General features: G+C 68.8%; 3 protein-coding genes across 4 annotated transcripts; 1 reads left to right on the top strand and 2 right to left on the bottom strand.

Annotated features, from left to right (window-relative positions):
- Window positions 1-387: 387 nt before the first annotated feature.
- On the bottom strand, window positions 388-1,816 carry LOC139601535 (basic salivary proline-rich protein 1-like). Its single transcript, XM_071450662.1, has 2 exons — window positions 1,419-1,816; window positions 388-940 (listed from the first exon to the last, which is right to left on the bottom strand). Exons 1-2 carry the CDS (start codon window positions 1,814-1,816, stop codon window positions 388-390), a joined length of 951 nt encoding a protein of 316 aa, XP_071306763.1.
- Window positions 1,817-3,445: 1,629 nt separating this feature from the next.
- THRA (thyroid hormone receptor alpha) lies at window positions 3,446-18,122 on the top strand. Of its 2 annotated transcripts, none has more exons than XM_071450887.1 (10): window positions 3,446-3,591; window positions 8,898-8,946; window positions 9,984-10,224; window positions 11,504-11,565; window positions 13,229-13,329; window positions 13,412-13,559; window positions 14,079-14,284; window positions 15,170-15,316; window positions 15,407-15,665; window positions 16,602-18,122. In XM_071450887.1, exons 3-10 carry the CDS (start codon window positions 10,172-10,174, stop codon window positions 16,850-16,852), a joined length of 1,227 nt encoding a protein of 408 aa, XP_071306988.1. In that variant the 5' UTR covers window positions 3,446-3,591; window positions 8,898-8,946; window positions 9,984-10,171; the 3' UTR covers window positions 16,853-18,122. The 2 variants fall into 2 exon arrangements, with proteins under 2 accessions (XP_071306988.1, XP_071306989.1); XM_071450888.1 differs by having other exon boundaries at window positions 3,457-3,591; window positions 8,901-8,946.
- Window positions 18,123-19,786: 1,664 nt separating this feature from the next.
- Window positions 19,787-26,481, bottom strand: NR1D1 (nuclear receptor subfamily 1 group D member 1). Its single transcript, XM_071450886.1, has 8 exons — window positions 26,353-26,481; window positions 23,495-23,836; window positions 23,329-23,417; window positions 23,100-23,244; window positions 21,974-22,437; window positions 21,649-21,834; window positions 20,546-20,756; window positions 19,787-20,271 (listed from the first exon to the last, which is right to left on the bottom strand). Exons 1-8 carry the CDS (start codon window positions 26,378-26,380, stop codon window positions 20,072-20,074), a joined length of 1,665 nt encoding a protein of 554 aa, XP_071306987.1. The 5' UTR covers window positions 26,381-26,481; the 3' UTR covers window positions 19,787-20,071.

Here is a 26,481-nt window from a genome sequence, read left to right as displayed (position 1 = left end):
CTAAAAATATCCCCAGGGATGGTGCCAGCCGTTGCCATGGCAACGGGAGGATGGGGAGCAAGGCCGGGGGGCAGCCCCCCAGAACTGCCAGCGCCCCCCCCCTCAGTATTCCCAGCACACCAACCCCTCAGAAGGCCCCCAATAGGCCCCCAACCCCTCCAGCACCCCCAGACCCCCCTGCAACCCCAACATCCCCAGAACACTCCCAGCCCCCCCTCAAAACTTTTGCCTCAGCACCCCCAACACTGTCAGTACCCCCAGGGGAACCCCCAAGGCTCGGGAGCAAGGTGAAGACCCCCAGGGGGCTGAGGTGGGGGCTCAGTCACCCACTGCCCCCATTTTCCGGAGAGGATCGGGGGGGGGCTTCGCGGCCCCTTAATTCCCCGGTTAATCATTCATGGGGCCGGGGCGCAGCAAATCCGCCCGTGCCGGGGCCGGGATTAGGCGGGCGAGCAGCGCTGCCCAGCCGGCGAGGGGCCCCGGCAGCGGGGGGGACACCCCGGCAGCAGGGGGGGGTCCCGCCGGGGGCAGCCCTGTCCATGAGGAGGGATTTCCTGTGCAGGGGGGGCCACTTCCCACAGCTGGCCGGGGAACAGACATCACGGGGGTCTCCAGGCTCTGCTGGACCCCTCCCTTTGGCACGGCACCCCCAAAGTCAGGGGGCAGGGGGTGCTGGGGGTGCTGGCGGGGTGGCAGGGTGAGCTCGGGGGGTCGCAGCTCCCCGGGGCGCCGCGGGGGCGGCCGGGATGGGGGGGAAGGCGTCGAGGCTTCGGTGCCTTGGCAGGGCGCCCCGGCACAGCTGCCTCCGGCCCGGGGCCGGGGGGGCCGGAAGGGGCCGGGGCCGTTCCCAGCGCCGGGGGCAGGCGAGGGGCGAGCGGGGGCCAGCGTGGGGGGCTTCCCCTTCCCACGGGGGCACTGGGAGCTCTGCTGGCACGTCCTGCTGGGGGGCACATGGCTGGTGACGGGTGTTTGGTGGGGTGTGAAGGATCTGATCCCGTGGGGCCGTCCAGACCCCCCCAGCTGGTGGTGGGTGCTGCCCCGTGGGGGTGTTCAATGCTGGGGATGGAGGTGCTGGGCGTCATCCCCTTCCTGGGGGTCCTGGGGGGGCACCACTGCTGATTTGGGGCTGTATTAAGTGTCTCTGCAGCAGAGCAGAGGGATGAATTGTATCCAGAGTGTTTCAGCTGAGTGTCTGCGCCTCAAGAGCAGCACAGCCCGTCTAAATCCCAAATCCCCCCAAATCAGGGTCTGCCACAGGGCACAGGGTCCCCACCCTGCTGGGGCGGTGCAGAGAGACCTGTGGTGGCCCTGGGGGCACCTCCCAGGGGGCAGGGAGCTGGTGATGAGTGCGAGGGGTGCCTGTCCATGCGCTCCAGAGGGGCCGCAAGCAAACTCCAGCCCTGCCTCAGTTTCCCCACTGCGATGGGGGCTGCCAGGCAGCCTCGGGCAGGGGGATCTGGGGACATGAGGTGGTGTTGAGACGGCCGAGCCCCACGGGCTGGGGGCAGGCAAGCTCGGCCACGGCCTTATCGCGGGCAGACGGCTGCGGGGGGCCGCGGCCGTGCCGTGTTTGCTGAGGATAAAGTGTACGGAACAGGCGGGGAGGGGCGGGGGGGCCGTCACGCTGCTGCTGCCCCGCCACGCTGGGACCGCCAGGCAGTGGAGGAGGGCCCCAGGGTGACTCAGGGACCGGGGGGATCCCTGGGGGCTGTGGGGACGCGAGGCTGTGGGGACCAGCGGCAGCAGGAGGTCCTGGGGGGTCCGTCGGGGTCTGTGGGGACAGCCACCAGCAGTCCCAGGTGTCACTGTCCTCCATCCCCTGTGTGTGTCCATCACCTGGGCACCACCATCCCCTGGAGATCCCCGTTCCCCGGGTAGCACTGTCCCCTTGTTGTCCTCATTCTGAGCAGCACCGTGCCCTGAGAGCCGCTGGGGACCCCCCCTTCCCTGCGCTCCCCGAGTATGGAAAAGCATCCCCTGGGCACACCCCTGCCAAGGAAACCTTCATCCCTTGGGGACCCTCCTCTACAAAAGCCTTCATCCCTTGGGGACCCTCCTCTCTTGGGAGCCTTCCTGCCTGGGAGACCCCCATCCCCCTCATCCCCTGGGTGTCACCGCACCGCCTGTGCAGCCCAGGGAGGGGGGTACCCACGGGGCTGGGGGGTGGGGGGCGGCAGACCGACCCCCCCGGGGGTCCCAGGGCCGAGCTGCGGGGCTCGGGGCGGGGGCGGGGGGTGGCAGAGCCGCTTTAAGCCCGGGCATGACGGGACGTGTAGTCCGGGGAGGAAAAGGGGGGGCTGGGAGCAGGGGCTGCTGGGAAGGGGGGTGGGGTGGCACGGGCCGGTCGGGGGGCTCCGGGGGGCGACCCTCAGCGCCTTCCCCAGTGATCCCCCCGGGCTCGCGGTGCACGCCGCCATCCCCGGCCCCAGAGCGGCTCCGGGTGCGGCCCCACAGTGGGGTACGACCCCCGTTCTCCCCCGTCCCACACATCCCCCGGGGGGCGCAGGGGCAGGGCCCCCCGACGGGCGGGTGTCCTGCGGGACCGGATCCTGCCCGGGGCGGTTTGGATCTGATCGGACCCCCGTGTCTGGTGTGTGCCCCTCCCCGGGCCGAGCTGGGCACCGCGGGGTGTGGAGCTGCCCCCTGCACCGTGGGCACTGTCACCAAGCCTCGTGGGGACCGTCCCAGATCTCCGTGAGCATCATCTCCACCCCACCGCCACCCAGCGAGGGCACCGTGCCAGCCCTTCCTGGGTGCTGTCCCCAAATCCTGTGGGCAGCCTCTCCAGTCCCCACTGTCACTATCACAGCATGGCCGTGGGCACCGTCCCCAGCCGTGTCCTGCCCTCGTGGACACCAGGTTGTCACTGTCACATCATCCCCCGTGCTGTTCCCAGTCACTGCGGGCACCATCCCCACCCTGCCACGGGCATCCCCCTGGGCCTCCCTGGGCACCGTCTCCGCTCCCCCTCCGGTACAGCCCGCCACGCTGTGGTCGCCATCCCCCATGTCCGTTGTCACTGTCACGACATCCCCGTGAGCACCGTCCCAAACTCCTGTGGCCACGGGCACCACCCCGGGGACGCTGTGGGCACAGTCCCCAGCTCCCCGTGGGTGCCATCCCCAACCCCCTGGGCACTTCCCCTCGCCCCCCCTGCACACAGCCCCCCACCCTGCGCTCACCACCCCCCGTCCTCGTTGTCGCTGTCACCACATCCCCGTGGGCACCGCCAGGGCTCCCATCACACACCCTGCCACCGCCACCGTCCCCACCCCGCCATCCCCGCGTCCCGCGCTGCCCATCCCGGGGTCACCCTCCCCCGGTACCCCCGGACCCCGCCGCTCCCCCGTGGGTCCCCACGCGGGGCCGGGCGCGGCGGCTGCAGGGAGCGGCTGCGGCCGGCGGAGGGGGCTGCGGCCGCGGCGGAGCGGAGCGGGCGGGCGGCGGGGCCGGGGGAGGGAGGAGCCAGCGCCGTTCGTCCGCCGCCGCCGCCGCCGCTGCGCCCCGCTCCGCTCCGCGCCCCGCACCGCCGCTCCGAGCCCCGCTCCGAGCCCCGCACCGCCGCTCCGCGCCCGCCGCCGTCGACCTCAGGTACGGCCCGAGCGGCCCCGCCGGCCCGAGCGGCCCCGCCACCCCCCGGTTGTTTACCGCCGCCCCCCCCGGGCCCCCCCGGCTGAGCACGGGCGCAGTTCGGTGCGTGGAATGGGGGGGCGGGGGGCGATCGCCTCGGGAGCCTCGGGACCCGCGGAGGGCTCGGGGGCCGCGAACCGCGAGGAAAAAACACGGGCAAAGATTTTTTTTTTTTTTCTCTTGGAAAATCCGGGCGTTTGGCGTGGGGCGGGGGGGGCCGCGTTCCCCCGTGGGGGGCGGGGGGGGGGCACCGCGCCCCCCACCCCTACCGCACCCGCCGCTGCTGCATGCGGGGCACGGCGCTGCCCCCCGCCCGCCACGCCACGCCACGGGGGCAGCCCCCCCCCGGCCGTGGCCCCCCGGCCCCGCGGCCCCCCCGTGGCCGTGGCGTGGCGGCGTGGCGGGGTCCGGGCCGCGGCGTGGCTCTGCGGTGATGGGCGCGGGGCCGCGCCGTGGGCAGGTCGCGGGGCCGGGCCGTGGGCAGGCCGTGGCCCTGTCGCGGCTGGGGGGGGAGGAACCGTGGACGGCCGGGCCGTGACGGCGCCGTGGGGTGTCCGTGAGGGTTTTAGGGGCCCCTGTGTCCGCTCCTCCGCACCCACCCCGCAGGGCGGCAGGAATGCTGCGATTTTTTTATGTTTTAAATTTTAAAATATTTTTTTAATTATTTTTTTTTTGCGCCGAGAGCGGAGCGCGGGGGGGGGCGGGGGGGGGGGGGCGGTTCGGCCGCTCCCGGTTAGGGCGGGGGCAGCGGGGGGGCGTCCCCGGTGCGGCGGGGCTTCGGGGGGGGACTCGAGTCCCGCACCACGGGCTTCGCCCTGAGCGGGGCGCGGGGCGTGGCGGGGGCTCCCCTCTGCACGGCGCCCCGCGGTCCCGCGGGATGTCCCCCACCCCAACCCTGGGGGGGCGGATCCTGCCCCCGGTCCGGTGTCGCCGCCGGGGTTAGGGATGCGGTCGCAACCGGACTCTGGCGCGTCCCCACTGTGCGGTGAGGGGAAACTGAGGCAGGGGCGGGCGGGCGCCACGGCCAAGGTCACCCCGGGACCGCGACCTTCAGCCGTGACCCCCCCGCCCGGGGCTGCCACCGACACCGGAGCCGCACCGGGAGGCCGGGCTGCGCCTCACCCCGCCTGACCCCCGATAGCACCGGGGACCCCCGCGGCTCGGCTGGAGCGCTAGGGGGGCTGGGGCCGCCGTGGGGCGCGGGCAAACCCCGGTGGAACCGGTTTGGGGGGGCTCCCCTGCCCGGGGGTCTTGGCGCAGGGTGGGGACGCGGCGCGTCCCCCCCTCCCCAGGGCAGTTCCGTGCGGCTGCGCGTGCCCCCCGCAATGGTGCGGGCCCCGGGGCCGGCGGAGCGGGATCCTCGCGTGGGGGTTCTCCCCGGCACCCCTTTCCCTCCCGCGGCCGTGACCTTCGCGGGGTCGCCCCGCGCACGGGTTCCCGGAGCGGGGAGCGCGGGCCGTACGCGCCCGGTGTCCCGCACCGTGAGGAGCAGGCACGGGGGGGGCTGCGGGCGCACCCCCGGACCCCTCCTGACGGGCGGCGGCTGCAGGAAGCGGGACCTCCCCCCAATCCCCCGGCTCCGCTCCTCGCCCCGCCAGCGCATTCCCGGGTCAGCGGAGACCGAAGCAGCGGCGGGGCAGCCCCGGGGGTCCCATCCCGCGGACCCCCGGCCCCGCCGGACCCCGCGCAGCCGCCGGTGCGTGGGGGCGGGGCCGGACGCCTGGGTCCCCCTCCGGACTGGGGGGGAAGAGGAGGAGGAGGAGAAGGGGGGCGCGGTGTAGGCGAAGGCGGGCGCGGGCTGCGCTGCCAGGGCCCCGCTCAGGCTGGATGCGGGCGGGGGGCGCAGCGGGGTCGCGCCCCCAGGGGCGGTGCCGTTCGGGATGTCCCCCGCGCTGCAGACCCTCGGACAGGGTCGGGTGACTGCAGGAACACTGCGAGCGCTGTCCCTTGTGTCCCCTTCTCAAGGGGGACGTGCTCCCCACGGGCGGTCCCGGTGCCGTGTCCCGGTGCCTGTCCCTGTGTGTCCCCTCGTGGGTGCCCGCGCTGGGCACCTCGTGGCGGCCACCTCCCCCCTTCAAGCAGGGCCCCGCGGGGAGGGGACCCAGGAGCTCGTCCCCGTGCACGTGAACCAGAGCCCCCGATTTAGAAACGTCCCATGCCGTGCCAAGGGCTGAGAATAGCTCCCGGCGTCCCGGCACACCTCCTGGGGCCAGGGGCACCCCGCGGGGCTCGGGGCCCGCAGCCACCCCAAAGAGCTGAGCCTGGGCACACTCAGCACACACCAAGCGCTCGGGGGTCACCCTGTTGGGTGACCTTTGCAGCCTGGACAAGCAGTGACATCGGGATGAGCCACATCCTGTGTGCTGGCACAGGGGACACGCTGCTGGGGATATGGGAGTGTGGCTCTTTCTCTGCCAGGCAGCTCCGGTGGGATGGGGAAAAGGAGGCACAGCTGAATGCTCACACACGGCAGGAAGGAGTGGCTGGTTTGGCCTCGGTTGGATGCAGAGTTCCTGGGAATCCTGGGGGCCTTGGTTGGATGCAGAGTTCCTGGGAATCCAGGGGGCCTTGGTTGGATGCAGAGTTCCTGGCAATCCTGGGGGCTTTGTGGGGGCTGCAGGGCCAGGGCTGGGTCACGGTGCAGGTCCCTTCTGTGGTGATGCAGGACCCGTCGGACACAGGACCTGTCAGAGGCTCAAGGCCACAACGTTGGGTGCCCTGTCAGTGTCGGGACAGGTCACCAGCCCTGCAGCCACCAGCTGTCCTACGAGTGGTGGCTTCAATGAGCCGTGAGCCACAGGGAGGACACAAACCTGGGCTCAGCCATCCTGTGTGGGGAGGGGGCACCATGCAGCGCCCCCATGGCACTGGGTGGGCTGCCCTGATGTCAGGCCCGTGGCATCCCCCTTGCTCGGGTTGCCCAGCTGCTGTGCATGCCTGGGATTCCTGCAGCCTCCTGACACAGCACAGCACGGCACAGCACGCTGTCCCCACTGCCACACGTGCCCACAGCACCGCATGGCACTGGGCGTGATGGTGTGCCGGGCACTGGCACAGGTGTGTGACAGCACCAGACGCAGACACGCGTGTGGCACTTGGCACAGCCTCACACACGGGCATCGGCGCGTGCCGGGTGCCGCCAGCCGTGGCACGGCAGGTGCCCTGTGCCTGGCCACACTCCCGCAGCACGGTCGTGCCAGCCGGTGCAGCCAGGGTTTGTCAGGCAGATCTGTGCCACCCTGGTGCCCACCGTGATGCTGCCCCGGTGCCCACCACGACACTGCCCCAGTGCCCAGTGTGACACTGCCCCGGTGCCCACCATGGCACTGCCCCGGTGCCCGCGGTGACGCTGCCCCGGTGCCCGCATGGCCGGGGATCCCTGGCTGGCGGCCGCGGGGCTGCCCTGCCCCCAGCCCGTGCTAATCACGCTAATTGGCACCGTGGCTAAAGCGCTTAGGGCCTCACCTCCCTGACCCGGCTGGCAGCTGGGCTGGGGGGGGCGCTGGGACCCCCGGAGCCCATCTGTGCTGGGGGGCAGGGACACGGCAGTGGCCCCGTGGGGCGGCCCCGGCACCCACGCAGGCGGTCAGTGCCTTTGTGGAGGGGTGTCCCATTGTCTGGGGGGGTCCCCGGGGGTGGGGTCCGTGGGGAGCGGGGTTCTGGGTGCCCCCGCTGGGGCGAGGTGGCTCCCGCCGTCGGCCCAGCCCCGGACTTTGCCCCCGGGTTGTTTTCAGCCGCCTGCAACCACCCGACTCAGCAGAAACGCTCCCCTGGGCGTGGGGCTAGGCTGGGGGGGCGCCGGGGGGGCTCCCGCCGGCTGCCACCCCGCTCGCACCCAGCACCCACCCAGCAGCACCTGGTGCTGCAGGTGGGACGCGCAGGTTTGGGTGCCGGCGGCGCAGGGTGGGCTGAGACCTGACTGCGCTCATCACACGTGTCCCGCTGGAGGAGGAGGAGGAAGAGGAGGAGGAGGAGGAGGACGAGAAGAGCCGCCTCCCGTGTTTGTCTGTCTGGGCCGCCCCAGCGCGCCCGGGATTCCTCGAGTGACGGTTCCTGGAGCGGCACCGCAGGCTCCGCCGGGCGATCCCAGGGTGCCGGTGATGCCGAGGGTGTCAGGGGGCTGCTGGGGTCTCGCTGGGGTGGCGAACCCCGTCCTAAAACGCCACCGGCCCCCTCGCCTTTAGCCCTAAACCTCTCTCGTTTGGGGCTGCACCCACCAGGCCACCTCAGTGGGGAAACTGAGGCGGGGCGGCCAAGCCCACCCACACCGCACGCCGGCTTTGGGGACAGCCCATATTCCACCCCACAGCGGTTCCACCGCCACGTCGCTGCACCCCGAGCCCCACACATGCACCGAGCGTGTCGGGGCTCTGCCGGGTCCCGGGGGAGAGGGGCGGGGGGCGGCGGGGGGGGCCGGTGCCCGGCGGGGGCCGCGCAGCTCTGGATCCCTGCCAGTGCCTATACTTGGAAGTTCTCGGCGCGCCGTTCCCATATGGAACAAACATTTGCTGCAGCCCCCGGCTCTATAGGTACCGCCGGCCCCAAACCCGGCCTGAGGCTGCGGCGAGGGGTGTCCATTCCCCATGAGCCCTCCCCGCCCCCGAGGTGCGGAGTGTACCCCCGGGCTGGTGGGTGCGCTGCGGTGCCTCAGTTTCCCTGAAGAAGCTGCTGCAGGCAACGCCCCCTCCTCATTCTGGGGGACCCCTCGCGCAAACCCCCCGTGCGGCGCACGGGGTGCTCTGTGCACCCATGGGTGCAGCATCCCTCACCCCCCATCCTTCGCTGGTTGGGCTTTCCTCATCTGAGAGAGGGGGGTGCAGCAAAGGGGGCCGGCTTGGGGGTGTCGGGGGGGGCCCCCCAGCCCCCGTCCGCCGCGTTTTAAATCCGCCGGAGGAATTTCTGTGGCGGCCAAGACAAACGTGACCTACTTTCTGCTGTCCCCGCGCGGAGCGGAGGAGCCCGGGGCTGGGCACCGCGCCCGCCGCCGCCCCCCCGCGCCCCCCCCGCCGCGGGCTGAGGGCCCCCCGCGCCCCTCTCAGCCGGGAGGGTCCACCGGGGGGTCACGGAGGAGGGGGGGGGGTTGTGAGCAGGGCCCCCCCCCCCGCAATCGGGTGCTGGGTACCCCTGGGATATGGAACCCCTGGGATATGGAATGGGGTGGGCACCGAGAGCCGGGGGTGCTGCTGCCGTCACTGGGGGGGTCGGGGGGTGCCCCCCGGTGCTGCCCGTGCCCTGACCCCCCCCCCCACATCGTGTGTTTGCCACAGCAGAGCTCGCGGAGGAGGGAACGCCCGGAGCTCCGGCGCCCCCCATCCCGTAAGTGACCGCCTGCCCCATAAATCCCCCCCCACCCCACAGGTCACCCCCCTGAGCAAGAGTCACCCCCAGCCCCAGATTTGGGGGGGGGTCAGCTGTGCAGTGAACGCGTCAGGGCTCAGCATCCGAGGGGCTTCCCTGGCTGGGGAGGGGCTGCCCTCTGCACCCCCTCCCCAACGCTCTCCCCACCTCTTGGGGGCCCCCCCAGCCCTGCCCCAAAGGCGGGGGGAGCTCCCATCTGTGTGTGCTTGTGCTTTGCTGCACACTCACAGCCCTGGGCACATTCTCACACCCCTGGGTGAGCTTTTGCACACCCACCCACACCTGTGCACACTCACAGAGCCTTGTGCACAACCCTGCACACACTCTCACACACGCCTTCCCTGCTGCCACACCCTCACACACCTGTACATGTTCTTGCACACCCATGCACACACTCACACATCCCTGCACACCTGTACACGCTCTCACACACCTGTACATGTTCTTGCACACCAGTGCACGCACTCACACGTGCCCTGCACACCTGTGCACACTCTCACACACCTGTACATGTTCTTGGATGCCCATGCACACACTCACACGTGCCCTGCACACCTGTGCAGCTCTCCCATGGCGTGGCACACCCGTACACGCACTCACACACTTGTGCACATTCTCGTATGTCTCTACACGCTCTTCCCCTCCCTCAGTGCTCCCACAGCCTTGCACACCTGTGCATTTCTCACGCCTGTGCCTTTCACCCCCCCGTGCACACTCTCACCCCGCTCTGCCCTCTGGCCCAGCCCCGCTGCTGTCACACCCTGCACGTCGCTCCCTCCTTGAGTTCTCACACGTCCCTCATGCCCTTGCCCAGCCCTGGGCGCCCTTACACACTCCACACACCCTTGCACACTCACACCCACCCCGCCATCAGCATCCACACCTCCTGGGGGTGCCCCATACGTCCCACCCCTCCCTGGGGGTCCCCTCTGTGTCCCCTAGGGTTGGTCCCTCCCCTCCTCCCGGTGCTCCGGGCTGACGCCGCCGTCCCGCAGGGTCCGGCCCGGGATGCTGCGCGGTGCTGAGCACTGAGGGGCACCATGGGGTGCGCGGCGTAGGCCCCGCCGTGGCCCCCCCGCCGTGGCCGCCCCGCCGTGGCCACCCCGCCGTGGCCCCCGCGTGGCGCCGGAGCCCCCCCCACCCCCCGGTCGGTGCTGAGCGCTCCTTGATGGAATTGCGGTGAATGGAACAGAAGCCCAGCACCCTGGACCCGCTGTCGGAGCCAGAGGACACCCGGTGAGCCCCCACCCCAGCGCGGGGACACGCGGGGGACACGTGTGGCACTGCTTGGGGTATCCCTGCGCGTCCCTGTGCCCTCTGTGTCCGAATGTCGTGTGTGTCCCCAAGTGTCCCCATACCTGCTGCACCCCTGTGCCCGCTCTGTCCCCTGTATTGTGCCCGGTGTGTCCCTGTGTCCATTGTGTCCCCTGTATTGTCGTGCCGGTGTGTCCCTGTGGCCAATGTGTCCCTCGTGTCCTCGTGCCCGGTGTGTCCCTCGTGCCCGGTGTGTCCCCCTGCACGGTCATTTATGTGTCCATGTGTCCATGCCCCGTGTGTCCCTCTGTCCTGGGTGTCCCTCGTGTCCCCGTCCCCGCCGTGTGTCCCCACGCACGTTTCCGTGGGTGTCCCCATGTCCTGTGCACGCCAGGTGTCCCCCAGCCCCCCCCCCCCCCCCCCGTACCCCACATGTCCCCAGCCGTCCCTCCCGTTCTGGGGATCATCCCCACGTGTCCTGGGTGTCCCCCTGCACCCCACGTGTCACCAGGTGTGTCCATGCCCAGGTGTCCCTGTGTCCCTCCATGGTGCCCCCCCCCCCACTCGTGCCTCTCCCCTCGGGAGCCTCTCACCCCCCCCCTCCCCCGGGGCTATTTCGGGCGGGGGGGGCCGGTCCGGGGTCACCTTGGGCTGAAGCCCCCCCTGAGCCGGGGGTGGGTGCGGGGTCCCGGGGTCGCCCCCCCCCCCCGCAGGTGCCCCTCCCCTTCCCCCCCCCCCGCGGGGCCGGGCGCGCGCGGACCCCCGCCGCCCGCCATTGGCTGAGCCCCCGATGACGTCACTTCCCCGCTCAGCCAAAAGGACATTTTGTCTTTGACTGTGAATGAGCCCCTCCCCCACTCGCCCCTCCCCCACCCTTCCCCCGCCCCTCCCCCACTCCCCCCACCCTTTCCCTTCCCCCTCCCCCACCCGCCACCCTTTCCCTTCCCCTCCTTTCCCCCCCCCCCCCAGCCCGATCCCACCCCCCCGGGGCGGTGCCGTGTCCCGGGGGTGGGGGGGTCCCGGCAGAGCTGTTCTGGGTGGGGGGGGGTTCCCCAGGGCCCTCTCCAACCCCCCCCCCCAGCCGCACCCCACCCGTGACATCGCCGCGTTTGGACCCCCGGGCGGGGGGTGCCCCATTCCCAGCAGGGAAGAGGGTCCGAGGGGGATTTTGGGGTGCTGTTGGAAGTTTGGGGAGGGGGCGGCGGCAACGGGAATCCGTGGGCACGGTCCCAGCCTGTCCCCCCCCCCGCCGCTCCCGCAGGTGGCTGGATGGGAAGCGCAAAAGAAAGAGCAGCCAATGTTTGGTGAAGAGCAGCATGTCAGGTACGGGGGGGGCACCCGCGGCTCCTGCTGAACCCCCCCGGGCACCCCATGAACCTTGCTGGGCACCCCCGGCTCACCCAGGCACCCCCTGGCCCTGCTGGGCACCCCCGGCTCACCCAGGCACCTCATGGGCCAGCCTGGGGACCCCGAATCCTTGCCAGGGTCCCCATGTGTCACCAGGGTCCCCCAAAGTCTATGCACACCCCTCGTCCCCAATGGGAACCCCAAGATTCCTGTGTCTGCACACCCCAATGTCCCACGGACACCCCTGGGCTCCCCGGAGTCCCACGGACACCCCGTGTCCCCTGTGGGCACCCCAGGAGCTCCCATGTCGTTGCCCGGACACCCCATGTCCCTGTGGGCAGCCCGAGGTCTCCCATGTATCCCGGGCACCCCAAAGTCCCTCCCTGCACCCCCCATCCCTGCAGGGTCCCCCAGGGGCTCGTCCCCCCGGCTCCCCGTGGGTCGGGGCGGTGCTATCGGGGCGGCAGCGCCCTGGGGTGGGCGATAAGGGGGCCCCGCAGGCGCTGCCCCCCGCCCTGCCCCATTCCCCGGCGGGGAGCGGCCGGCGCCGGCGGGACCTGCCGGGGGAGGGCCGTGGGGACCCGGGCGTGCGGCTCCCGCCCATCCCCTGCACCTTCCCCGCTCCCTGAGTGGGGAAAACACCCGGGGACCCCCACATCCAGCACCTGCAGAGCGCTCGAGGGGTCCCCACGCCTGCGTTTGTGGGGTCCCGGGTGGGTGCGGCAGTCCCGGACCCCTCCTCGAATTGTGGGTGGCACCCAGGCATTCAGCCCCCTCCCCATCTCCCCCACCCCTCGGGGATTGCCACGTCCTGCCCCCCCCCAAAACACGAGGGTGGGCTCCTGGGGGGGACAGGAGGGTGCTGGGGACCACCCCGTGCCTCAGTTTCCCTGAGCAGTTGGTGGTGGGGAGGCTGGGGGGGCTCTGCCGGGCTGCCAGGCAGGGGGACCCCGGACAGCAGCGGGGACAGTGTGTCTTTGTGTGCCACGGGGACAGGGACCCCCCCCGCTGCCGGTTAATGGGATAATGGGGGCTTTATTGGTGCAGGGGGCTCGGGCACCCCCCACTCACCCCCAGCCTTAACCCTTCCCGTGCCGGGACAGGGGCAGGGGCAGGACAGACAGCGCTGGGTGCAGACGGAGGGGAAACTGAGGCACGGAGAGGGGAGGATGTACTGGGCATCCCTGGCATGGGGGGTGATGCTGCATGTGCCAGGGGTCTCTGATGTGAGGTGTGCAGGGGGTCCCTGATTCAGGTGCTCCAGGGGTCCCTGATTTGGGGTTTCTGGGGGGCCCTGATTTGGGGTGTGCAGAGGGTTCCTGATTCAGGGCTCCTGGAGGGCCCTGATGTGGGGTGTGCAGAGGGTCTCTAATTCAGGGTTTCTGGGGGGGCCCTGATGTGGGGTCTGTGGGAGGGTCACTGGTGCAGGGTGCTCCAGGGGTCCCTGACTTGGGGTTACCCTGTCATGGAGCACTCTGGGGGCCACTGACTTGGGGGTCCCTGACATTGGAATTCTTCATGGGGTGTTCTGGGGGTCTCTGTCATGGGAATCCCTGTCATGGAGCACCCCATGAGTCCCTGCTGTTGGGGGCCCTGCCCCGGGGTGCCCTGGGGGTCCCTGACTCGGGGGTCCCCCCAGGGTACATCCCTAGTTACCTGGACAAAGATGAACAGTGCGTGGTGTGCGGGGACAAGGCCACCGGCTACCACTACCGCTGCATCACCTGCGAGGGCTGCAAGGTGAGCTGGGGCAGGGAGGGTTTGGGGGGCTCAGGGGGGGCTCAGCAGGGCTCACTGTGTCCCCCCTTTTCTCCCTCCCCAGGGATTTTTCCGTCGGACCATCCAGAAGAACTTGCACCCCACCTACTCCTGCAAATACGATGGGTGCTGCGTCATCGACAAGATCACCCGCAACCAGTGCCAGCTGTGCCGCTTCAAGAAGTGCATCTCCGTGGGCATGGCCATGGACCGTGAGTTGGGGGGCACTGGGGGGCTCAGCTGGTGGGGCAGGTTGGGGTCCTGGCATGGTGGGGCACATGGGGGTACCCAGATCAGCTGCAGAACCCCAGGGCAGGTTGGGGTCCTGGCACTTTGGGGTACCCAGATCAGCTGCAGAACCCCAGGGCAGGTTGGGGTCCTGGCACTTTGGGGTACCCAGATCAGCTGCAAGAGCAATCTGGGATTTCAGATGCTGCAGTGGAGTGGGATGCACGAATGGGGGGGTCCTAGCTGATTGTGGGGGTCCCAGATGATAGTGGGGGCTTTGGGGAGGTGCATTGGGGCCGTGGTGCTGTGGGGTGAGTTGGGATGCCTGGAGCAGCCACAGGAGGAGGCTGAGGGGTCAATGTGGGTGCAGCTGTGGGATGCAGGGGCGAGGGGATCCCCGCTGATGCTGGGGGGTCACTGTGGGGGGATCCCTGCTGATGCTGGGGGGTCACTGTGGGGTGCACGGCTGGGGGGATCCCCGCTGATGCTGGGTGTCCCCTCAGTGGTGCTGGATGACTCCAAGCGGGTAGCCAAGAGGAAACTGATCGAAGAGAACCGGGAGCGGCGGCGGAAGGAGGAGATGATCAAATCCCTGCAGCACCGCCCCAACCCCAGCGCCGAGGAGTGGGAGCTGATCCACGTTGTGACAGAAGCCCACCGCAGCACCAACGCCCAGGGCAGCCACTGGAAGCAGAAGCGGAAATTCCTGGTGAGGGGATGCGGTGGGGGGACTCTGTCACCACCCCTGCCCCAGCTGGGATCTGCTGGGCACTCAGCACGTGGTGGCAGTGCCAGGGTTTGGGATGTCACCGTGTCCTTGGGCAGTCGAGGGGGGTTGGGACATTGCTCAGCGTCCTTGAGCTGGTCACCCCCAAAGGGTTCAGGGGTGAGCAGTGACCGAAGGGGACAGCTGTGCCTGCAGGTGGCCCTGGCCTGGCCCTGCCGCTGGCCCTGTCACTGTCCCTGTCATGCAGCTCCCTCTCCTGGCTGCTGCACTGGCCCTGCCACGGCTGCTCCCGGTGACATGGGGGCCCCAGAGGGGGGACAGGTCACATCAGAGCCTCCCGGGGGTCCCAGGGAGGGGGAACAGGGTCACACTGCACCCCCAACACCACTGCCCACCACGGGGGTCCCAGAGGGGGGACACGGTCACACTGCACCCCCATGTGCCACTGTCCACTGTGGGGGTCATGGAGGGGAAAGAGTCACTCTGCACCCCCTAACACCACTGTGGGGGGCACAGGTTGGTCACACCATGGTCACACCACACCCCCAGTGCCACCATGGGTGTCCCAGGGCAGGACATGGTCACATCACACTTCCAACACCACTGCCCACCGTGAGGATCCCAGAGGGTGACACAGTCACACAATGCCCCCAAACCCAATGTCCTCCATGGGGGACACGGTCACACTGCACCCCCAAACCCAATGTCCGCCATGGGGGACATGGTCACACTGCACCCCTCAATGCCCTCAGTGCTGTGGGGTCCCAGGGGTGACATGGTCACACCACACCCCCTCAATGCCACCACAGTGGTCCCAGGGGACACATGGTGACATGACACCCCCGAACCCCACTGTGTCCCCTACAGCCTGAGGACATCGGCCAGTCCCCTATGGCCTCCATGCCTGACGGGGACAAAGTCGACCTGGAGGCGTTCAGCGAGTTTACAAAAATCATCACCCCGGCCATCACCCGCGTGGTCGACTTTGCCAAAAAACTGCCCATGTTTTCAGAGGTAACAGCAGGCTGGGAACGTTGGGAGGTGTGGGGTGTGCTCAGCCCAGTGTCTAAATCACACCAAACCCCCCCCCAAAACTGCCCCCAGCTGCCTTGTGAGGACCAGATCATCCTGCTGAAGGGGTGCTGCATGGAGATCATGTCGCTGCGGGCGGCCGTGCGCTACGACCCCGAGAGCGAGACGCTGACGCTGAGCGGGGAGATGGCGGTGAAACGGGAGCAGCTCAAGAACGGCGGCCTCGGCGTCGTCTCCGATGCCATCTTCGACCTGGGCAAGTCCCTCTCTGCCTTCAACCTGGATGACACCGAGGTGGCCCTGCTCCAGGCTGTGCTGCTCATGTCCTCAGGTAATGGGGTGATGGACACGCTGGTGGCCGGGGGGGTCAGAGGGTTTGTTGGGTGGGCATCTCAATGCTCAGAGGTCTCGCTGTCCTGGGGAGGGGTTGGGTGGGCACCCTGATGCCAGAGATCCCCTGCAGGTTTGGGGGGAATTGGGTGGGCACCCCCATGCCCAGAGAGTGTCCATGGGGATTGTTGTGTTGGCATCCCTTTGCACACAACCCCCAGCATTTGGAGGTGCATTGGGTGGGCACCCCAATGCCCAAAGTCCTCACTGTCCTGGGGGTGTGTTGGATGGGCACCCCAATGCCAGAGCCCCCAGCATTTGGGGGTGCATTAGGTGGGCACCCCAGTGGCCGAAGTCCTCACTGTCCTGGCGGGTGTTGGATGGGCACCCTGATGCCAGAGCCCCCCAACACCTTCAAGGTGCATTGGGTGGGAAATCATGCCCCCCTGGATTTTGGGTGGATTTGGTGTGGGCAACCCAATTCCCAGAGCTTCAGGAGCATGAAGAGGGCACCCAGGAGCACAGGCTTGGTCCCCTAGGGACCCCTGCCAGGCTGAGGTGGGTCTGTGGGGTGGGCACCCCAACAGTCAGGGGGTGTTTGGGACACTCAGCCCTGTGGGAGGGAGAATCCCTGCAGTGCTGGACTGAGAGAGGGACTCCTCCATGGGCAGAGAATGCCAGGACAGCAGAGAGAGGTTTAAACTAAAAAGGGGAGATTGTGGTGGGGTATTGGGAAAAAATTCCTCTCTGTGAGGGTGGTGGGGACCTGACAAAGGGAAGTGTCCAAGGCCGGGCTTGGAGCACTCTGGGTCAGGGTGGAAGGTGGACAGTGAAGGTGTCCCTGCCATGCAGAGGTGGGACTGGATGAGCTTTAACATCCCCACCCAAACCATTGTGTAATTCCACCATCCCCTGACGATTCCTTGGGTTCCTGCAGACCGGACGGGGCTGATCTGCGTGGAGAAGATCGAGAAGTGCCAGGAGACCTATCTGCTGGCCTTTGAGCACTACATCAACTACCGCAAACACAACATTCCCCACTTCTGGCCCAAGCTGCTGATGAAGGTGACGGATCTGCGGATGATCGGCGCCTGCCACGCCAGCCGCTTCCTGCACATGAAGGTGGAGTGTCCCACCGAGCTCTTCCCCCCCCTCTTCCTCGAGGTCTTCGAGGACCAGGAGGTGTAGGGACGACACCACCCCCACCCTGTGCCCCCCCAAACCCCGCTCTGGCCCCCCCCCGCCCCAAATCTTTCTCGTCCCCCTGTAAGGACAAGGGGATGCTGTGCCCAGGGTGGGGGTCCTGCTGTGCCCCCCAACAGCCACCCCCCACCCCCCCACCCCGCCCCAGGACTTGACGAATTTTGTTTGTTTGCACAGGGAAGGGCCCCGACGGTCGAGCGTTCCCTTTATTGTCCTTCTCTTCGTAGATTATTATTTTTTAAGCATTTATTTCCCTCCCTGAGAGGCTAAAATATTAAACTAACTGCACTTTGGAAGGAGGAGGAGGAGGAGGAGGAGGAGGAAGAGCAGGGAGGAGAGGAGGGGCTCTGGGCTGCACAGGGAGAGGCTGCCCCGGCTGGGGGGCCGTGGCCATATGCACTTTTGGCCGGGCAGCAATTTGGGGGGCTGGGGTGGGGGCCAGGACCCTCCCCCATAGCAGGGCAGGGGCTGGGACCCCCATCCCCCATAGTGGGGTGAGGGCCAGGACCCCCCCATAGCAAGGTGGGGGCACAGGGGGGGCACAGCAGTGGCGAGGGGGACCCCAGCCCATCGGGGTGCAGGGCTGGTGGACCCCCCACCCCAGCCCACTGGGTCTGCCCCGGCTGGGGTGACCCCCCCTGTGTCTCCCCCCCCCTTATCCCCAAATTTGGGGCCAGAATTGGGGTTTTGGGGGTTCTCTTGTCTTTTTTTGGGCTGAGAGGAGATGATTTTTGTGCCAAGCGCCGCGGATGGTGGGCGCTGCAGGACACTGGGGGGGGGGGGGGCACTCTCCCCCCTCCCCCCAAAACCCCCCCAATTTTCCGTTGTCCTTTTTTTTTTGTTGTTTTTCCCCTTGTCCTCGTGGGTTTTGTCGTGTCCAGTCAGGAGTTGCAAAGGCCCCGGGGGCGCCAGCTGGGGGGGCTTTGGGTGCCCCACCGGGACCCCCCCACTGCACTACTGCCCCAGCCCCCCCCGGCAGCAGCACTTTGGGGGGGCTGCACCCCCCAACTGCCCCCCCAGTGCTCCCGGGGGGGCCGGGCTGAGGTGGGGGCCGGCAGGGGGAATCCCACAGGGGGCTTGAGGGGTGGGGGGGGGCACAGCTGCGAGGGGGCACCCGGGAATGGTTTTATCACCTTTTTAAACCCCCCCCCTCCCAAATTTAGGTTTGTGAATTTTTTCTTACCTCAGGCGGAGGCCGAGGGGGGGTGCGGGCCGGGGGGGGGCCGGCAAGGCAGGCCGGGCCCACCTAAGCTAATATATATATATATATATATATATATAAATATATATAAAATATATAATTTTTGTAATTAAAAAAAAAATCTTTTTACGGGTCGTTTAAAAGCAGAAAAATCCCAACACCAGACACGTCCCCGTTCCCCCCCCCCATAGGCACAGGGGGCCGGGCTGGGCTCTCCCCACACTCCAGACTCCCCCCCAACCATGGGAGTGGTGTTGGGGGGCCCTGCCAGACCCCTTGCAGCTGGGTTGGGGGGCACAGCGGGGCTGTGGCACCCTGGGGTGCCCTGGGTGGGGGCGCCTGCCCCCAGCCCCAAATACCAGCGCCGGACTGGACCTTGGTGCAAAATGTCTTAAACCCCCACCCAGGCGCCTGGCTCGGGGGGGCCCGGCTGGGATCCCCCCTTTGGGGGTCCCAGTTTGGGGGTCCCGGTTTGGGGGTCCCGGCAGCACCGGCTGCGGGCGGTGCAATAGGAGCCGAACACTAACGCCCGCACTGGGGGGGGGCACAGGTTCGGGCGTTCGCCCCCCACCCCTGGCAGCACCGGTCCCACCTCGTGCCTTCGGGCCACGGGCGGGGCCGCGGCACCCGGGTGATGCCCCCCACGCCCGGCGGTGGCAGTGCCATGTTGCTGCCACGGCCACGCGTGCTGGTGCCGTGCCAGCGCCGCGGCTGTGCCAGGTCGGTGCCAGCGCGAGGCACGCTGGCGCAACGCCGGTGCCACGGCCACGCGCGTCGTGCCATGTCAGTGCCATGGCAACTCCTGTTGGTGCAATGAGGGCGCGGTGCCGGTGCCCGTGGCCGTTCCGGTGCCGGTGCCGTGGCCGTTCCGGTGCCGTTCCATGTCGTTGCGGTGCCGGTGCCGTGTCCCCGCGCTGCCCGCGCGTTCCCGCGCACGCACACTCCGTGCGACACCGCGCGCTCCCGTCGCGACACGGGACGTGTCTTAATCAGCCCCCGTGACCCCCCCCCGAGCGGCCACACGGGGCCCTGGGGCAGCTTGTCCCGGGCTGGGGGGGAGCTCAGCCCGACCCCCCCCCACCCGCTGCCCACCCGCACGCCCCCCACCCCGTACACCCCCCACGCCCCCCCCCGGGCCGTCCCCGCGTCTCCGTCTCGCGTCGCCATCGCACGTCCAGCATCCAGCGTCGGTCCCGGGGGGCCACAGCGGTGCCCCCCACCCCCTGCGCCACCTCCCCCGGGCCACCCCGCGTCCCCCCCCCCCGTCCCCGCGCCCCCCTGTGTCCCCCCCCCCCCAAGCACATACCTCATGGCTCCAGAGCTGCCCCTGCCCGCGGGCGTCGAGCCCGGCCAGCACCTGGCCCAGCACAGCCCCGGCACGGCCCGGCTCGGCTCGGCGCGCCCCACGCGGGGTCCCCCACTATGCAGGGTGCTGGGGGGGTGGGGGGGGGGTGGGGGGGCGCGGCCGGCGTCGCTGAATGTAGGGGCGCGGGCCGGGGGGGCCGTGGAGCCCCCGTGACAATCACAGTCTGTGACGTGCGATTTTAAACCCTTTTGTGTTTTGGTCAGGATTTTAAAGAAAGATATTTTTATGGTAATTGTTGCTGGTCTATTTTACTATATATTTATGTAATAAATATATGATGAAAAAAAAACCAACCAACCAAACCCCCCCCCTCCCCGACCACCCCCCCTCCCCTCCTCTAGACCCACCCACCCCCCCAGCACGGCTCTGCATCCCACCCCCGGCCGCCAGAACGGGGATGTCGGGGCGAGGGGACCCCCCCGGCGCTGCCAGCGGTGCCGTGGGGGTGGTGCCCGATTTGGGGTTGGGGTGGGAGGGGGGTCCCAGCATCCTGGCGCCCACCTCGGGGTGAATCCCTGCGAGTCCGACGGGCGCCACGGGGTCGGTGCTGCCCCGGGGGAGGGGGGGAAGTCTGTGTGTCCGTCCCCCCGCTGTGGTGTATGTACAGGGGTGCGCGGGAGGGGGATCCGGGGGGGCACTACTGGGCGTCGATGCGGAAGGAGAGCAGCTTCTCGGAGTGGAGGTTGTTGAGGGTGCGCAGGTCCGGCAGCTTCAGCAGCAGTTTGGTGAAACGCGAGGTCTCGGCCGGGCGCGTCTTCAGCACGAGGGCGCGCAGGGCCCGCAGCAGCGTCTCCTGCAGCTGCTCCACCGATGCCGTGTCCTCCATGCCCGAGCGGTCTGACGAGGCAGGGGAGGGGACACCTCAGTTCCACGCCCAAAACCTCCTGATCACACCCCAGCATCACCCCCATCTCAGCACTGAACCCCCGATATTCCCCCTGTATCACTTCAGTGCCACCCAAATCCCATCCCTGAATGCCCCGAACACCCCACTAACCCCTGATCCCAGCCCCAAACCCCTCGATTCTTTTCCAAACCCCTCAATTCTTTACCAAACTCCTCTGATCCCAGCCCCAATCTCCTCAATGTCCCCAAATCCTCCCGTGCCCACCTGCTGAGACCAGGACAACGGCAGTGAAGAGCCCCAGCTCCTCGTCACTGAGCTCGAGGGCGCTGAGCTTCTCGCTGAAGTCGAACATGGCCCCCAGCAGGTCTCCCATGCCCATGGCCCACAGCTCCTCCAGCCCGTACCGCGTGCGGCTCATGAACGTCACCGTCTGCTCCTTCACGTCGAAGAGCGACGCAAAACGAACCATCAGCACCTGTGGGCAGGGGGCAGGATGTGGGACAGGGCACCAGGCAGAGCCACGGGCACCGTGCTTCATGCCAGGGACATCGGTCTCCATGTTACAGCTCCCAGATGTGGGGGCACTGCCGTGCCACAGGGCACCAGGCAATGCCAGGGGCACTGTGCCGTGCCATGGGCTCTGTGATCCATATTGTGACCACCAAATGTGGGGTACCATGCCATGGGCACCGTGTGATGCCAGGGGCACTGTGTTTCATGCCACGGCTCCCAAATGTGGGGCACTGCTGTGCCATGGGGCACCAGGCAATGCCAAGGGCACTGTGCCATGCCACGGGCTCTGTGATCCATATTGTGACTACCAAACGTGGGGTACCATGCCATGGGCACTGTGTTACATGCCACAGCTCCCAAATGTGGGGCACTACAATGGGGCACTACAATGGGGCATTACAATGGGGCATGGGGCTTCGTGTTAGCCCGTGGTCCCCAATTATGGGGTACCATGCCATGCTTGGGGCATCGTGCTCCATGCCACAGCTCCCAAAAGAGTGGCACTGCAGTGCCATGGGGCACCGTGTAATGCCAGGAGCACTGTGCTGCATGCCACAGCTCCTGATTGTGAAGCACTGCAGTGCTGCAGGGCTCCATGCCAGTCCTCAGGGCACTGTGCCATGACAGGGACACCGTGCTCTGTGCCACAGATCCCAAATGTGGGGCACTGCAGTGCTCTGAGGCACCAGGCAATGCCATGGGCGCCGTGGCTCTCAAATGTGGGGCACTGCAATGCCACAGGGCTCCTGCTGTGTTCTGGCCCACTGTTCCGTGCTTTGGGGCTCTGTGCCAGTCCATGGGGCACTCTGTCAGTCTGTGGGGCACCATCAACTCCTCACCGTTCCAGGACGTACCTCAAAGGTGCCAGCCTTGAGCAAGGTGACCTGGTCGTGCTGGGAGAGCGCCTGGAAGCCGGGAATGTGCTTGGCGAACTCCACGACCTCGCGGACGGCGGGGGTGAAGCTGAGGGAGAAATCCTCCCAGATCTCCTGCACGGAGCGCCCGCTGCGCCCGGGCACGTGGCTGTTCATGGGGCACGCCTGCGGGGGAGCGGCGGTCAGCGGGCACCGGGGGCGCCCCCGGGCTCTCCCCACGGGGGAGTGGGGCACGGACGAGGGGGTTAATGTGATTAGCGGCTAAAAATAGCCTGGGGGGGGTGTGGGGAGCGGGAGCGCTCACCGGCAGGACGTCCTTGGGGCCGCGGGGCCAGGGGCACCCCCGCGGGGCCGGGGGCTCGGGGTAGGCGGCGGGGCACAGCCGGGGCTCGGGGGGGCCGGGGGCCCAGGCGGGGGGCGCGTCCCAGCGCAGGAGGCCGCTGTCGCAGGCGGGAGGGGGTCCCAGCTTGTCGTGCGCGTAGATGAAGATCTCCTTGTGCGCCTTGGCCACCTGCGCGATGACATCCTCGGTGGCCCCGCCGGGGCTGGGCGAGCGGGGCGGCGTCAGCTGCTGGGGGAACTGGGAGAAGCAGGCGGGGGGGGCGAGCGGCGGGGGGCCGGGGGGCGCTGCGTGCCCCCCGCCCGCGGCGGGACCCTCGCCGGGCCCCGGCATCGGCGGTGGGGCGCTGGCCATGCCGCCCATGGCGCTCTGCATCTCCGCCAGCATCCGCTGCTTCTCCCGCTTGGGGATGCGCCCGAAGCGCACGGCTGAGGGGGGACACCGGAGTTAGGGGGACATCAGCGGCTGGCGGAGACACCCCCGTGCCCCCCCAGACCTGCACCATGAGGGGCTGATGGGAGCAAGGCTGCATCCCCACCCCGGGATTGGAGGGGACACGCTGCCCATCCCGGGAGGGGACACGGAGCCTTAAAAATGGGAAGACCCGGTCCTGGAGGGGACCCAACATAGGGGGACCCATCCCGGGAGGGGACACGGAGCTTTTAAAATTGGAATGCCTGGTCCTGGAGGGGACACTGAGCCCTGAACATAGAGGGACCCATCCCGGGAGGGATGTAGAGATCTGAGTAGCGGGGGAAGCATCCAAGGGAGGGACATACAGCCTCGATGTTGGGGGACCCAGTGTGGGAGGGGATGCACAGCCCTGGCCATGGGGGGGACATGCAGCTCTGGGCACGGGGCACTCAGCCTTGGAAGGGACAAGCAGCCCCACATATGGGGGGGTTCCAGGAAAGAGGAACACATCCCGTGGGATGGGCACAGCACCCAGCATAGGCGGGGGGGGCGGCTCCAGAGGGGAGGTACAGCCCTGGAGACATCCCGGGAAGGGACCAGCTCGCTGGGCACGGAGAATCCCACCCCCGGAGGGAATCCTCGGCTCAGGACGTCACGAGGGTCGCTCCGAGCTCACCATCACGGGACATGCCGACCAGCAGGCACTTCTTGAAGCGGCATTGCTGGCAGCGGTTGCGGTTGATGCGGACGATAGAGCAATTCTCGTTCTTGAGGCACTTCTTGTACTGGATGTTCTGCTGGATGCTGCGGCGGAAGAAGCCCTGCGGGGCGAGCGGCGGGAATCACTGGGGGTCCCCGCAGTGGGACAGGGGCTCCGTGCCCCATCCCCGGCCCCATCCCGGTACCTTGCAGCCCTCGCAGGCGTGGACGCCGTAGTGGAAGCCGGAGGCGACGTCCCCGCAGACTTTGCAGAGCAGCACCATCCCGTTCAGCTCTGCGGGGGGACGGGAGTCAGCGGGGTCCAGGGATGAGGAGACCCCCCCGCCACCCTCCCCCGGGAGCCCCACTCACTGGTGACGGTGCTGCCGGCTTTGCTCGGCGAGCTGCGGCGCCGCTCGTCCGCGGGGACCGGCTGCACACCGGGGAAATTCACCGAGGAACTGAACGAGGAAGAGGAGGAGGAGGAAGAGGATGACGAGGAGGAGGAAGGGGAGCCGTCTTCATGGGGGGCCAGCGTGGCTCCGCCATAGGCGCGGGAATCCTGGAGGGAGCCGGTGGGCGACGGTGGGAAGTAGGTGGGGAAGGGCTGCGAGCCCGACTGGGAGCTCCCGTTGGAGCTGTCGCTGCAGAGGGACACGGGGCTGGTGCGGGTGGGAGAGGCGCCGCTGGAGCCCACGTAGCTGATCACCCCACCTGCAGAGAGAAGGAGCCACTCATGCACCGAGCTGGGCCGGGCTCAGCCTCCCCCGACTCACGGAGGTGGGTGGGATGCCCAGGGAAGCACCCCGAATCCATCGGCAATCAGGATCCGTGGGCATCCCGCGCAGCCACACGTGCACTGAGCTGTGCCAGGCTCAGCCTCTGCCAGCTGAGGAGGGGAAAACCCCTCGGAGGGCGATTGCAGCCCCGGGTGGGGTGGGATCCATAGGGAAGCATCCCAGATCCACGGGCATCCCGGTGGGCCACTTAAGCACTGAGCTCCACCAGGCACCGCGGGGGTGGGGGGGAAGCCCCGCGGAGGGGAATCGCAGCCCCACGCGGGGTGGGGTCTCCAGGGAAGCGCCCCGGATGCATCCCGGATCCGTGGATATCCCGCTGCGCCGCACGTGTGCCGCCCACCCTGAGTCAGGCACCGCACCCAGCGGCAGCCACGGGCCACGGCCCCACGTGGGACGGGGACAGCCGGGTTTATCCGGGTACGTGCCGGCTGGGGACACGGGCAGGGCACCCCGGAATTGCCTGCAGGAGGAATGTGGGCTGGGAACCGTCTGCAGAGGTGAAATCAGGAGGTCACAGAGTTACTGCTGCCGTTCCTGGCTCGGTGCCTGCAGCTCCCGCCCCACAGCTCCCGGGACGGTGCCACGGCGCAGCCCCCCGGGACGGAGCCCCCACGGCACTGGGGTGTCCCCGGTGCAGCCCCCCCATGGCACCGAGATGCTCCCAGCGCAGCGCCCCCAAACTGAGGGGGGTAAGTCCCCACTGCAGGACTGAGGAGCTGTGTGAGGACCCCCGAAAATGGGGAGAGCATGGTTGGGGGACATATGCGTGGCCCCTGGCTGAAGGCACAGTCGTTGTCACCCCACTCACGGGGCAGGGACAGCAGCACCGGGACACGACTCCGGGCTGGGACACGTGGATGGTGATGTCGGGGACACACGGGATCACCAGGGCCATGTGTCTCCCGCCGCACACGGTGCCGCTGGCACAGATGCCACGCGCCAGAGCCAGCTTGTCACCATCCCCCCTCACTGAACCACCTCCAAAGGGGGTCACCGAATTGGGGACAGTGGGTCCCACCTCCGGGGCAGCTGATCCTGGGGACACCCCGCTGCTAAGGCACCAAAATAATTGGGGGGATCCCCGCACCCCAAAGCTTCGGGACACTCATTTTAGGATTTGGGGTGCGGGGATTCCCCAGAAAGGCTTCCCCCAGAGAGAGGGAAACTCTGTTGACCCCAAAACAGAGGGAACCCCCCCCAAACAGCCTCCCCGCAGCCCCCCCCAAGCTCAGGCGGCCTCACGCCGCCGCCCCACGTGCTCCAGCCGCACGTGGCCCCGCTAAACCCCGCCCCTTCACGCTTTACCACGCCCACCCGCCTCTCATTGGCCAAATTCCGCCCCGCCCCTTCTCGTTGCCCCGGAGACAGGGCCGCCCCCCCAATGAACGGCGGCGTCCCCAGTTCCGCGCGTGACGTCATCGCTGATGTCATGTGCCGACCAATGGGAGGGGGCGGGGCGGGGCTGAGGGGAAAACAAACTCCGCACGTGGCAGCGGCGGGGAGGGGGACACGTGCGGGGGGGGGACACGGGGGAAGGGGGGGGCACCGCCTCCGGTTCCCCCCCCGTCCCTCCCGGTGTGCAGGGAGCCCCGACACGCGCGGCACCGCCTCGGCCGTCCACGGGCTGCCCGGTCCCGTGGCCCCGGTGCCGCTGATAGGAACACCCCGCCGCGGTCTCCTCCGGTCACCCTGATCGCTCCCGCCGCCCGGTACACACCGATCCCAGTGCGCTCCCGGTTCCTGGGACAGCCCGGTCCCGCTGCCCCAGGAGACAACACCCGGACCCACTTCACTCCCCTCCGGTTCCGCTGCCCAGGAGACAACAATCCCTGCTCTCACCCTTCCTACCCCCGCGTCCCGCACTCTCCGGCGTTCGGGAATCCTCGGTCCCGGTCTCCGGGACACCCGGGTCCCGCCGCGCTCCCCTCCGATCCCGCTGTCCGGGACCTCCCGGAACACAGATCCCCGTTCTCAGCCTTCCTACCCCCGCGTCCCGCACGCTCCGGCGTTCGGGACACCCCAGTCCGGTCTCCATCCCTCCTGCCCCGATCACCGGAGCACCCCGGTGCCGGTGTTCACGTCGCCCCGGCGTGCAAGACGCCCGGTACCGGCGCGCAGCCCTCCCTACCCTCCTCCAGGGGACACCCCGGCCCCGCTGTCCGAGCCTTACCCCGCTCTGCAGGACCCCCCGGTCCCGGTAGGACGGAGCCCCGTTCCGGGACGCGGTCCCAGTGCGCATCCTGCCCGGTCGGGCGTGCGGGACCCCTCGGTCCCGGTGTCCGGACCCCTCCAATTCGCGTCTCAAGCGCGCAGCCCCTCTCCGCGGTCCCGGGGCGCTGACCCCCGATCCGCTCCGGTGCCGGGGACCGCTGCCGCTGCCGGTGCCCGCACGGTGGTCCCGGGGGTGGGGGGCTCCGGCGGGGCACTGACCTGTGCTGCCGGCCTCGGGGGCCGCCATCCTGTCCCGGCCCCGTGAGCCTCCCGGAGCGGAGCCGCGCCGAGCCGTGCCGCGCCGCCGCCCGGTGCGGGCTGTTGTGCGCCCGCCGCCCGCCCCGCCGC

This window comes from Agelaius tricolor, unplaced genomic scaffold (assembly GCF_023055355.1).
Source record: "Agelaius tricolor isolate 1412-34295 unplaced genomic scaffold, bAgeTri1.0.p SCAF_31, whole genome shotgun sequence".
Lineage (NCBI taxonomy): Eukaryota > Metazoa > Chordata > Aves > Passeriformes > Icteridae > Agelaius > Agelaius tricolor.
This window is presented reverse-complemented; position numbering and strand designations above follow the sequence as displayed.